This window comes from Marmota monax, unplaced genomic scaffold (genome assembly GCF_021218885.2).
Source record: "Marmota monax isolate L192 unplaced genomic scaffold, Marmota_monax_Labrador192_F-V1.1 WCK01_AAM20220418_F8-fsc00161, whole genome shotgun sequence".
NCBI lineage: Eukaryota > Metazoa > Chordata > Mammalia > Rodentia > Sciuridae > Marmota > Marmota monax.
The window spans coordinates 2,985,333-2,998,733 of record NW_026693511.1 but is presented as its reverse complement, the minus strand read 5'-3'; the positions used below and the strand labels follow the sequence as shown (position 1 = coordinate 2,998,733).

Here is a 13,401-nt window from a genome sequence, read left to right as displayed (position 1 = left end):
AAGTAATGGTGAAGTAGATGGTCTAAGCAAATGCTTGCAAATATCTTTGAGAAATGTTTTTGAAATCCCTAAAATAGTTGAGTAAATACAGTATTCCCCGCTTTTTTTTCAATTTCATATTTTTAATTATATTTAAGGAGTACTATATGAGTTCTATTTTACATACTAAAATGGCTGTCATTGCCAAGAAAATTAACATATCCATCATCTCTCATAGTTACCCTTTAAATACAAATATTCCTAATGAAATCCTCAAGAATCTTGTAAGCAGAGCCCTTTAAAACATGCAACCAAAAAAAAAAAAAAAGAAAATACAAATTGCAAAAAAGAAAAATAAATAAATAAAATAAAACAGCACCATGAGTTATCTGTGCATCATTGATAGCCATTTCTCTCCCTCCTACTTTGAATTACTTGTTTGTTGTTCTTTAAAACAATTTTAAACCAATAATTGTATAAAACACTTTAATTTAAAAAGTCAGTTTTTAAAAATTCAAGTCATTTATGAGTCCTTTCGGGAAATATAAGATACTACATATTTTCCTTTTGCAATCTTCACAGGGCTAATGAAAGACTAGAGGATGTCAATACTCAACTTCTTGTGGAAAAACAGAACAGATCTTTACTCAGCACTGTTAGTCCAAGGCCTGTCGTAGAGTGCTCTTGTGTTGGAAGTCTTAATAATAGTTTGGTACTCAACAGAAGTTATTTTCCAAGAGAAAACTTAGTGGTTCCTACTTCTAACCCAAAGCCTTCAAATAAGAGCATGGAGAACTACTTAGCTGAGGTTAGTTATTTTTTTTTCCCCGTTTGGTCTCAGATTTCTGTTATAATTTTCTTTTTAATTTGGTAAAATACAGAGTTGTTTAATGTGTGTTAAGTGAAGTTGACAGTAATCTGTGTTAATAAAATAAATTTAAGATTTTTTTTAAAGTTTCTGTTGTTCATTTTCAAGAGATACTCATTTGTTAACTTTATTCATTAAATGAATTGATTCAACTTTTTTGAAAAGCTGCCTTTAAATTAGATTTTAGAAAATGAATATTTCTGCTTATAACTCAGCATATACTTTGAGATGGTTTGGCTTACTTTCTAAGAAATTTTCATCTTTTAAACTCTAAGAAATTTTAAGTTTTCATGCACCATCCCAAGTTTTCTACCTCTAATCATAAGTGAATGATTGACATCCACAAACTAAACCACATATAAATGTTTATAATTTAAAGAAATCTAATATAACTTTTTAAAGATCAAACCTGCAAAAAAAAGATTAATTTGTTTTTAAGTTACAATTTTTGCCATTTTCACAAATAAGAATATATTCTTAATTACTAGGATCTTTATCTCAAATATAGTAAAATATGCTATTGCTGCATACTATTTATTGCTATTATAATAGTTTTTAAATAGATCAATTAAGCAATATTTGAAATTTTAAATGAAGTTCACCTGTGTCTATCTTGCCTTCATTTGAATGATTGATGACTAAGATGGCAGTGATACCAAGAGTCTTGTTTCATCATTTTATTAGCTTAGTTTTATATTTTTTATGAAAAAAAAAAATGAGGATGAGGGTCTAGTACCTCAGAGGTATGAAATTGGAATACTACCTGCAAAAAGAGAATTAACATTAAATACTTAAATAAATTATTAAGCATGATTCAAATATAAAATGTTCTAATTATTTTATAGAAAAAATCAAAAAATATATCATTTTACATGAGAATGGTAAATGTAGTGTAAATGTAGTTGCAATGAAGAAGATGATTTGGGAAAAAGTTTTTTCCCAAATTTTTCTAGATGAAAGCAGCAGGTTTTGTTTTGTTTTAGTATTTCTGGACATGTTGAAGAATAATTTATTTTTAATTTAATCTAGCAGTTTCAAGGTATACATTATTTCTTTGTGGAACATTATCTTGCCAATTCATAGTAGATATTGAAAAGCACTCTCCTATCAAGATACAAATACATGTCTGTATAGCTACTAAAGAATGAATGCCTTGAAAGGTTTTTTTAAAAAATAAATTTATTTTATTTATTTACTTTTATTTAGTGCTGAGGATTGAACCCAGTGTCTCACATGTGCTAGGCAAGTACTCTACTACTGAGCTACAACCCATCCCCCTTTGACAGGTCTTATAAAATTATCATTTACAAATTTTTTAAAGAAAGAAGTTCCCTTCTATAGTTGCAAGGAATTTTACTTTTCCTGTTAGGAAAATACAAAATAAATAATATTACAAAAGGTGTTAACATACCATCTAAACTGATAGAAAATATTAGGATATTTATTGTTTTTTTGGTTTGGGTTTGGGTTTTGTTTTGTCTTGTTTTTTTTGTTTGGGTTTCTTTTTTTTTTTTTTTTTTTTACCAGAAGTTGAAACTAAGGGCACAACTCACTGAGCCACCTCTCCAGCCCTTTTTGTTTTTAATTTTGAGACAGGGTCTTACTAAGTTGCTGAGGTTGGCCTTGAGTTTGCAATCTTCCTGTCGTAGACTCCCTATTTGCTGGGATTACAGGAATGTGCCACCACATCCATCGAAATGGTAGGTTTTTTAATGAGGTATAATAAAACAACGGACATAAAGACTTACATGATTCCAGAAAGAAAATGTTAAAACTAGCATTAATAACTAAACCTTTTTACCCAACTTGCTTATTTCCAAGTTTTTAATATTTTGGACCATTCCTCTTATAAAGTTCTATCTCATAACATTTTTTCCTAACTTTAAATAAAATTGTTATATTATTGCTCTGTTCTATGATTTCAGTAGTACTGGTTGTTGATCGAGTTTTCTCCATGTTCTTATCATTTAGTTCTTATTTTATCTACTACATTATATGAAATTTAGCCTTGACACTTAGCACCATTGTAGTTACAATTACTACATATGTTTTGCTAATTTTTACTTTTAGTTTTTGCATTCTAATATAAGTCTTAGATGTTGTTCTATAGAACAAACACATAGTTTTATTTGTTTTTATTCATTTTTATTATTAAAAAATGCAGAGCTTGGGGCTGGAGATGTAACTCAGTGGTAGAGTTGGGGTTTGATCCTCAGCACCACATAAAAATAAATAAATATATTGTGTCCATCTCCAACTAAAAAAAAAATAAAAATAAAAATGCAAAGTTTTGGCCTAAACAACAGATATGTCACTACTTAGATTTTTTGGTATGTAGAATTCTTTTCTGATAACTGAAATCTTTTTTGTTTTGTTTTGGGTGCCAGGGATTGAATCCAGGGCTTCATGGGTGCTAAGCACAGACAGTACACTAAATTATATACCCTGCCCTGATAAGTGAAATCTTAAAAATGTATTCCCATTTGATAGAAGATAAAACTTACTTCCTAATACAGTGTGTGACACACAGTAGTAATTCAGTAAGTATTTTAAATAGGGAAGTTTCCCCAGTGCCCCATGATGGTAGAGATAAGCAAGTGCTCCTAACACTGAGCCACATCCCCAGCCCATTGATTGGTTTGGGATTTTTGGTGTATTACTAAAACTTCAAAATTTGAAGTGACTTATTTAAGCATAACTCTACTTCTCAAATGTCCATTTAATTTTATCAATTCTTATTCTCAATGTGACGGTCTAAATACATCAAAACCAAAACAATATTCCTGAAACTTTTAACTTTTTACATGAGGGACCATTGTATCTCCACAGACTTTGGGGGGGTCATATGTCTTCCCAAATAAATATAGACCTGTTTTCATCACCAAGGAAATGCCTGTCTGCTCCGAATTGTAACTCTAATCACACTCATATAGTTATGCTTATTACTGTGAAGACAGAGTTAAATAAACTTGTTTATTATACCAGCTAAATGTTATATAATTACAGTCCTCATTTCATTTTATCTATTAAGCCAGATGCCATTTAATCTTTTAGAAAATTCAGATAATCTTTCAACTTCTTCTAATTTTCTCCTTTCATTTATTTTTCTTTACAATATATGTATGGCTCTGTACTTCATTTTTCAGTTTCCCAATTAACAAAGGGACAAAATACAAGTGTTATTTTCTTTATATATTACCCTATTTATAATTTGATAGTGAATTGCAGTGGTTTAAAACATAAACAACTGTTTTCATTATATTTGAGTGGATATTTTTATAACATTTGAGTGCTCCTTGAGAGAATGATGTCAAAATTTAATTTTTTAAAATTGTTACTAAAAATATATTAATGGTGGAAGGTGTGTATGTACATAGTACTATGTATATTTATAAAAGTGGTCTCAAAAAGAGAATGAAACATTATTTTCTAACATGCAAGCTCAAGTACCATTTAATAGGAGCCTGTCAATAAATTCTCTTAAATAAATAAACATTTATTTTTATTGTCCTTTTCTACTGTTGATTTCACTGTATTACTCTAACTCTAAAATCTTACTTTTAACCTTTCCCCTGTGTAAAATGGGGATTGTTTTGAAATATATACAATAAGAATACAAAAAGAAGAAAATATTAGTCTAAGTCAATAGTCATCTTTCATGGGCTGTTGTGTAATAGGCAGCAAATAACACTCTTCCTCCCCATCTCAGTTCAGAATATAGGAGTCCAGCAGAGGGAGATCAACACACTAACTTTATTCCTAACACATAACAACTAATGGGTGATTGTGGCTTAGATAGGCAGTATAGTGGTCTTCTGATGCTTCATTACAGATGAGATGCTTACATACAAAGTTGTAAGTAGAAGAAACAAATATTTGACATCTATTCTGGAAGCAGGCTACCTGCAGAGATGACAGAAGACCTGATTTCACATTATTGTGGGCAGACATATCTCTTAAAGAGATGGCATATTTAGGCCAGTGCATTCAGTGTACTTCATCTAGTTTTTACACATTAGGTAAATCTCTCTTCTCATGAGTAAGGTAGCGAGAATACAAGTCCTCACTTGAGGCCAGGGAATGAAGTTCTCCTGTCATTTCTGCCTAGATTTAAATTATAATTGAAACTAAACTCACTTCTTTATATATCCCATTATCACTTTATATGTTCCAGTATTCCTTATATATCTCTTAATGATGAGAAGTCAAGAAGTATGCTGGACAGTAAAAACAAATGTGTTTTGTGTATTTAATTTTTCTATAAATAATTTGAATAATTTATTTGTGGAATAATTTTGGTAAATCCTATTTGGAGAAAATGAATAGTTCTTTTTTAAAAAATATTTTTAGTTGTACACGGACACAGTACCTTTATTTTGTTTATTTAGTTTTTTTAATGTGGTCCTGAGGATCAAACCTAGTGCCTCACACATGCTAGACATGTGCTCTATCACTGAGCCACAACCCCAGCCTATGAGTTCTTTTCCTGTAAGGAATAATTTTCTCAGTTTACAGCTTGCTTGGTTCAACATGAAAATTTTTCTCCTTTGAGTTCTCTGTTCTGTAATGTCTAAACTTTATGCTTTAAAACTTAAGTTTACTTAAGTATTAGAAGTTATGATATTAATTTGTATTCCTTTATTTGTATTGATAACTTTTAGAACTTACAGTTTATTAGAGAGCTACTCTTATATCTTAGACTTAAACATTATTGAGCTACTCTTATATCTTAGACTTAAACATTATTAAGCTACATGAAAAAGTTTTACATATGAATTTTCTCTGAGCCACACTTAAAAATCTCTCTCTCTTTTGAGAGAGAGATTAATATGAGAGAAGTAGTTGCAGAGAACTCCAAGCTCAGTAAGAAGACCTAAAGCCCATTCCTGACTTGCAACCAGTTGGCTTTGTGACCTCAACCAGCTTATATCTGAGCTTATTTTGGTTCTTATATAAAATTAGGATTGTTTTTACTTTCATAATTTTCTAAACATTTTTTCAAACAGTAGAACTTTTTAAAAATGGTATGAAACTGTATTATATTAAACATAGAAGTAAAGCTATCTGACTAAAGGATGTCTAGAGGTTTTAAAGCTCTGACTTCCTTAACCCATTATCCTTCAGTCTCATCCTTTAGTATCTTAGATTTCTATGGACATAGTTTGAAAACAGCCAATTAGGGGATAATTCTTCTAATAAGTTAAATGCATGGTACATTGTTCTATTCTATATAATTTTCTCACTTTCTTACTTTTTTGAAAAATGGAAAAGTTTAAATGAAGTTGCAAATGTTCTCCCTTTATTAAGGTTGTACTTCAGGCTTCCTTCATCATCTGAAACACAATCTCCACATAAAATAAACAGAAAGGCTACAGAGAAAATGAGGAGTGTTTTTATTAAATATGTATTTGACTTCATAATGAGATAATATAGCTTTCAATTTAATATTAAGCATAACATGAAGATTAGCAACTTACTAAACTTTTTAAATTTCTTCTGATAACATTTAGTTTACCTTAAGCTATTTTACCTTGTGAATTTCAAAAGACTTTGCTATTGAGTGTAGTTGTGCACACCTGTAATTTCAGCTATTTGGTGGCTGAGGTAGGATTGAAAGTTCCAAGACAGCCTGGGTAACTTAGAAAAAACCCTCTATTAAAACAAAATTTTTAGGAAAAAGGCTGGGGATATAGTTCAGTGATAGAGCATTTGCCTAGCATGTGTGAGGCTCTGGATTCAATTCCATTCCACCAAAAAATAAAAATAAAAAACAAGCATTTGAAGTACCCTTATCTAAAAATACAACAGTGATTAGTGTCACCAAGATACATTTCTTGTTTGTTTTTTCCTTCCATAATCTGTGGAACTCTATAAAACCATTCAACTGAATACAACAGTTCTGAATTTCTACTAAGGGAAATATGAGGAAACTATGATTTAATAGGAAAGTTAGAATTAAATGAAAGGCTTTGTTTCTTGTTTTGTTTATTTGTTTGTTTTTTGTGGTACAGGGGAATGAACCCAGGACACTTAACCCCTGATGCACAGCCTCAGCCCATTTTTCATTTTTTATTTTGAGACAGGGTCTCACTACATTGCTGAAGCTGGCTTTGAACTTGCGATCCTCCTGCCTCAGCCTCCTGAGCCACTGGGATTACAGGTGTTCACCATCATACACTACTGAAAGGCACTTTTTAAGTTATTTAACATTTGTCAAATTTAACTTGTGACCTAAACTACCCCATCCTCTCACCAGCCAGCACAAAATTGAAGTCTTTAGCACACTGGACCTCTTTAAGTATGCTTTCAGGTGACCATCTCCTGAGCAGCCCCCTCCCTCACGGTGTTCTGAGTCTTTTTCCCTCTCAGCTTTCCTTTCTTCATTGTATCTCATTCCCAAAGAGCAGTTGCCCTTAGCTGTCATTAATGGTATAAAGTATTCAAAGGTCAGTGAAAACCTGGGAGGGAATTTATGGAGGGAGAGCCCACTCTATATCCAGAAAAGAGGGTACTACTTCTACCAGGTGCTCTTTAAGAGTTCGGAGGAAAAACTGACTGCCACTTAAAATTTGTTATATCACAAGTATTCTCTAGAGAGAAAATTCATATATTGAGTACAGGGCTGAAGGTACAGCTAAGAAATAGAATGCATATTTAACATAATGCCTTGAATTTAATCCCCTGCACCAAAAGGGGAAGAAAAAAAAATGGAAGGAAAAAGAGAAAAGGGGATTTCTTCAGTATAAAACATATCTTTTGAAAGCAAAATTTTTGTATTATGCAGATATTTGTGGGTGAGATATAAAGACATAATAAAATCTATTACCTATAGTTAATTATAATAGAAGAACTTTTGGGTGAAAAGATAATAACACAACATTGGTAGTTGCTTAATTCAAGTCTTATAAAAATATATTTTACATTTGACATAGTGCTCATTAATAGTAATATGATTCTTTCAATAAAGGCTTCTCCTTTCATCCAGTATTGAGTTATTTGTACAAAACTTGTCTGTAATGCTGCTGTCACAGAAATGTTAGCAAAAACAGTGGCTTAAGATATTAGGAAACCTGTCAATCAAAACAATTTGTCATCCCACCTAAAATTCCTGAAGGTTTTAGATATCACATTATCATCATATTTGTTATGTTCAGTATCTATGTTAGGCCCTGTTTAGAGCACTCGTAAGAGAATAGCTTTTCTACAAAAATATTTAAGAACATTCTAGATTTGGACACCTGCAAAATAGTTTGAAGTATCCCTACACATTTTGTAGTTAAGTAGATAACTATAACAAATCAATGTTTTAAAAAATTGACCCTAATTTCTGAAAAGAAATAAAAGTTACATTTGAAGAGCTGTATATTTTTTGTTTCCAAATGTAGAAAGTCATGAGTCAATGAAAAGTTAACTTTGAAAACTGACTCTAACATATTTATCCTTTTTTTCAAGCAAATTTTCTGAAATCTTTGCATCCATATTAACAAAAAAATGTTTGTTCATAATCCAAATAGTATAATGTTTTAAATCATTTGTCAGTGGAATTTTTAGATAACAAATAATACCACTTTATTTATTTGTTTAAGATTCTTTGCAGAAAAATTAATAGCATAAAACATATATTAAAGTTTTGATTTTATAAAAGTAGAGAATGGAAATGAAAAATCCATTAGAGTAAAAAAATGAGAAATTTTATAAAGGGCAGAGTTGCTTAGAATCACAAAGTCATGCTTTCAGTATAAGATATGAATTAAATTGATTAACCTTTGTGTTAATAAAACAGCATCCTTCTTAGAAGTCTTAACTCCATGGGAAAAGAAAACATCCAAGAGTTTGTGTCATTACCGTAATCACCTTACTAGCAATGTGTGGCTTTTAAAATCTTAGAGATTTGCAGTCTTAGTCTGCAAAATGACATTTCGGATTTACCAAGTTAAAAATCCACCTGTGTTTGCTGAATGTGTAAGTGCTAGATGTGGCTTTAGATTCTGTCCCTGAAGCTTAACATAGCTGGCCCTGGCAGCATGGGAAAGCCCCCCATGAATGTAGTAAGCAGCTTGCCTGGGTCACCATGGCCTGACCTCAAACCAGCTTAAGGCTTTTAAATCCTCTCTCAGAATTTGCAATTCCAGCTTCTCTCCTTCCTAGTGAGAGAGCAAGTGGGAAAGGATTAAATATAGCCATAGAGGCTCATCAGGACACTTGATAACTCTGGAGTTTTTAAAAGCTCCCAAGAGAGGATTTTTCAGCTAAATGCCAACCCCAGAAATAATTCCATTTTAAACAGTTCTCATTCATCCATCCTTCACTACAAAGGCTAAGCTTGACCGCCTTTAGCCAGGCAGACACACTAATGTATGTTTTTTTTTAAGAGAGAGAGAGAGAATTTTAATATTTATTTTTTAGTTCTCCGCGGACACAGCATTCTTGTTTGCATGTGGTGCTGAGGATCGAACCCGGGCCCCACGCATGCCAGGCGAGCGCGCTACCGCTTGAGCCACATCCCCAGCCCTAATGTATGTTTTATTCAGCAATGTTATACAGAAATCCACTAGTTGAGTTTGGGAATAGGAAATGAAATTGCCTCTCAGTGTAAGGAATGGCCCAAGCCAGCTTCCTATTTGATTTTTTTTTTTTTTTTTAACTGATGGATGGTGCAACATGCCTACATGGCTATTACTAAACTTTATATAATGTGTGATTTCAGTTCAGCTTGAAAAATAATCTCATTACATGTAGCAATACATTATATGTACTGTTAGTATTTCCATTTTGAATCCTTGTTATTGCAATGTAAAAAGTAATGCCTACTTTTTAAAACGTGTTTGATATGCTAAGTATTGTGCACAATTTAAACTTTTTTTTTTGCTTTTTCTGTTTTCTGGTTGTGTGCTTCCTTTTACAACAAGCCTCTAGAAACAGTTTCTGAAAGTTACTGAGCTGTTTGTAATGCAGATGTACTTAGGGAATATGTAAAATAATCATTTTAACAAAAGAAATAGATATTTAAGATTCAATACTAATTCAGGAAAAGGGTCTCTTGTGTAAAACGTTTATCTTTGGGTTCAGTGTTTGTCTTTGGTTTTACAAAATAATGTGTATTTTCAGTTTTTTCTATATAATATCATAAATTGTAGAGCGATTGCAATGTATAAATAAAATGGGTAAATTTTTTTGGAAAAAAAAACATCCTTCTTAAATGATATATATATACTTAATTGGCCAATATTATTTATATTTTTCATCAGATTAAATACATATAAATTGTACATATAAATTCTCTATTAATACTGAAAATAGGAATTTTGTTTAATTTGTAATTTTTGTAAAGTAATTCTCAAGTTAGATCTAGTTTCTAAAAGCCTTATTTAAATTAGGCCACATGTTTCTAAGTGATATAACATTCTCATAATAATGTCTCCTATTTAGCTTAAACATTATAAATACTGTTTAACTTATTTCAGATGCAGCAGAAGTTGGAAAAAAGTATAACTAGAGAACTAAAAGAAGGTATGTGGACAAAATTCATTTCATTTAGATTAATTTATTTATGAAATAAACTATAAATTGCAAATGGCATCCCTTTCCTTTGTTTAATAGATTCTACATTAAATATTATTTTCTAATATACTTTGAGTGAAAGATGTAAATTGTAGACATTGCTAATGAAGAATATACTTATTCCTCACTTATTTGTGTTCCATAGCTTTTAAAATTTTCAACAAGTTCATGTAACTCTTTTTTGCTCAACACTTTCTTCTTCACTTCTGCCATCCCTATGAAACTTATGAAACTGTCAATCTGCACACTGAAATTGTTCTTATAAAAGAACAGGTTTGTAACAAAATCCTGGCCTCATCTAAGTAACACTTAGTCAAGCAATTGTAGTTCATTAACTATTACATGATAAGTCTCATTTTAAATCTCCTGTCACTTACTTAGTCATTGCTTTATGCTTTGCCCTAAGGAAAATTCCAAATTCCTTAGCATGAACTAAAAATACCCAAACCAATTTGATTCTTGGCATTTTCTTTATTCAGTTTTATCACTTAGTGTGCTCTGCTTCTTGGCTCTAGACTCTAGCCACACTGAACCACTTATAATTCCACAAGTGTTCTTCATTACTTCTAGCTGTTTGCATGTACTTCTTTCCTCTTTCTGTCATACTTTGTCTTTATCCTTTGGGTATCAAATTACATATCACCTCCAAAAAGCCTACAATACTGATACAAACTGGGATACAAATCCCTTCTGTGTGTTTCAGTAGTGCCCTATTTGATACGTGATTCTATAGCATATGCCTGTCCATTTGTGTTTTCAGGTTGTGGTATATGATTGTTGTGGTGAACTGTATCATCTTGTCATTCCAGTGCTTATCATAGTACCTTAGAACATAGTGGTTGAACTGATGACTGGGAAAACCAGAACTCTGATACCCAGCTATAATGATATTCAGTGTGCAGCAATGAACAAATTATATTTAATAGTGATCTGAATTATAAATATACATACATATTTTTCATTCTTATTAACACTGATAAAATTCTCAATTTTAATTTTATATTGTTTAAATAAACAATATAATTATGATAATATTATTTAAATAAACAATATAATTATGATAATATAGTTCTTTCTTTTTCTCTCCAGTGGCTAATGAACTTGAATCTGGGTCCCTTAGAGCTTCTCCCCTAGGATCTACTCATAAGTCAAGTCAAGATCTACTTTCAGAAGCATCACAAGAATATGTAGAGATTTTAAAGAAAAAATACATGATCTGAATGTCATCTATTAGACTGTTTATATAACAGTTAACATGGTTTCCCAGACATGTATGATATGAAAATTTTGAAGTAAAATATTTTTGGCTATCATATATGTATGATGAAATAATATATAGTACTTTAAGCTGTTTCTTGGCATCTGTAACTAACTTTTAAATGGATTTTGCGAGTGAAAACTAGTGTTATTGACTTTTGCATACTCAAATTCTCAAAATGCCAGCTATTTAAACAGTACCCAAACAATCGTCTTGTCACTAATACTTTGGTAGAATGAAATATCATTTTAGTGATAGCTTATTTGTACTTTTCAATTTTTATTAGTATATATGTCTATAAATTTAAACATCATTTTGGTATAATGATACTGTAGCCCTTGTCAGTGTTTTTATGTAGTACAATAGTTACACTGCCATCAAACTTATATAATTTTAATTTTATTGCATTATTTTATTTTAAGCACTAATTAATTGTTCTTTCCTCATGGAATTATTTTATGCAACTATAGTATAACAATCAAAGTCAGGAGATTAAAATTGATTCAGTATTAATATTTAATCTACAAAGCTTGTTCAGATTTTGCCAGATATCCCAATAATAAGCTGTATATATCCATTATTTGTACTTTTTTGCTCAGTGATGCAAAGCTATTTAACACGCAAGAGAATTAAACAAATAAGTAAATATTCTAAGCATGAAGGGACACAGGTTACTATCAGAAAAATTAGCTACAGAGAGTTTAAGGTTGCCGCCACCACTAGAGCATATCACCAATACCAAACAATATAAACTTCCTGGAGGGCAAGAAGAGATAACTGTGACTGTCATGGAACTGGAAAAAGTGGGCATGATATGACCCACCTGTAGTCCTTTCAACTCCTTAATGAGACCAGTAAAGAAACTAGATGAATCCTGGAGGGTGATAGTGTACTGTTTTGAGCTCAATAAAGTGGTTCCCCAATGTATGCTGCTGTTCCTTCAATGGCTTACCTGATGGACCATTTGACTATGAATAAGGAATTCAAAAAAGACCTGGGGAGTCACCCAAGTAGTCTCTGTTCAGGGTCAGTAAGCAGAGGGGAAACTGACTCCTTTGGTTTTAGAATTTGTGGAATTGGGGCAGTACAGATATTTCATTCTAAACATATCTGTATGAAAGTATGTGAATGAGATAGACAGCAGAGGGGTTCTGACCCTACTCGAGCCAAAGCAAGTTTTTTTCCCGACCTACCGCTCTGTGGTACCTCATACACTTTGAGGCAGAATTCCACCAACCAAGATCTAGGTAGAAGCTCCAGATCAGGGGCTGATACTGACCTGAAAGGCTAACAAGACCATAAGTCCCCGAAAAGGGAATACCTGGAGATAAATGAAACAAGTCTTGTCCTTTGTGTAATACCAACAGAGGGTAGAACATGGGAAGCACAGAAAGTAAACTAAGTCTTTTAAAATGTATGTTAGAAAACTTTAATATTTTAATGGTTACTATGCAGTGAAACTCACTCCACAAAATTCTCTAATTCTCCGTGAATTAGAATGGCCATGTAGGTAGGATGGCCACCAGAAGGATCTTTAGACAAAAGTGTCATTGGCGAGGTCCTTTTAATAGTTATCAGAACCCCTGGACACCCAGGCCAATTCCCTTATATTGATTGCTGGCAAAAGATAATACAGATACAGCCCTCTTGGTTGAGAGCCTGTCTGGAAGGACAGTCCAAGTTGATGTTATTTTAGACTGTATAGCCTCTAAGACCCACCTAAAGGAAACTAAAC

General features: G+C 31.8%; 1 protein-coding gene across 11 annotated transcripts in view; it reads left to right on the top strand.

Annotated features, from left to right (window-relative positions):
- The window catches only part of LOC124102215 (ankyrin repeat domain-containing protein 26), a 126,456-nt gene extending 113,863 nt beyond the window's left edge, over positions 1 to 12,593 (top strand). For 3 of the 11 annotated variants that reach the window (XM_058583656.1, XM_058583658.1, XM_058583659.1), the window contains 5 exons: positions 562 to 787; positions 6,931 to 7,007; positions 9,254 to 9,363; positions 10,312 to 10,357; positions 11,498 to 11,579. In XM_058583656.1, coding sequence (XP_058439639.1) covers positions 562 to 787; positions 6,931 to 7,007; positions 9,254 to 9,362 — 412 coding nt within the window. In that variant the 3' untranslated portion in view covers position 9,363; positions 10,312 to 10,357; positions 11,498 to 11,579. Of the gene's footprint in view, positions 1 to 561; positions 788 to 2,443; positions 2,548 to 6,930; positions 7,008 to 9,253; positions 9,364 to 10,311; positions 10,358 to 11,497 lie in introns of those variants that run through there. The other 8 variants (XM_058583655.1, XM_058583657.1, XM_058583652.1 and 5 more) reach the window with 5 other exon arrangements.
- Positions 12,594 to 13,401: the final 808 nt, after the last annotated feature.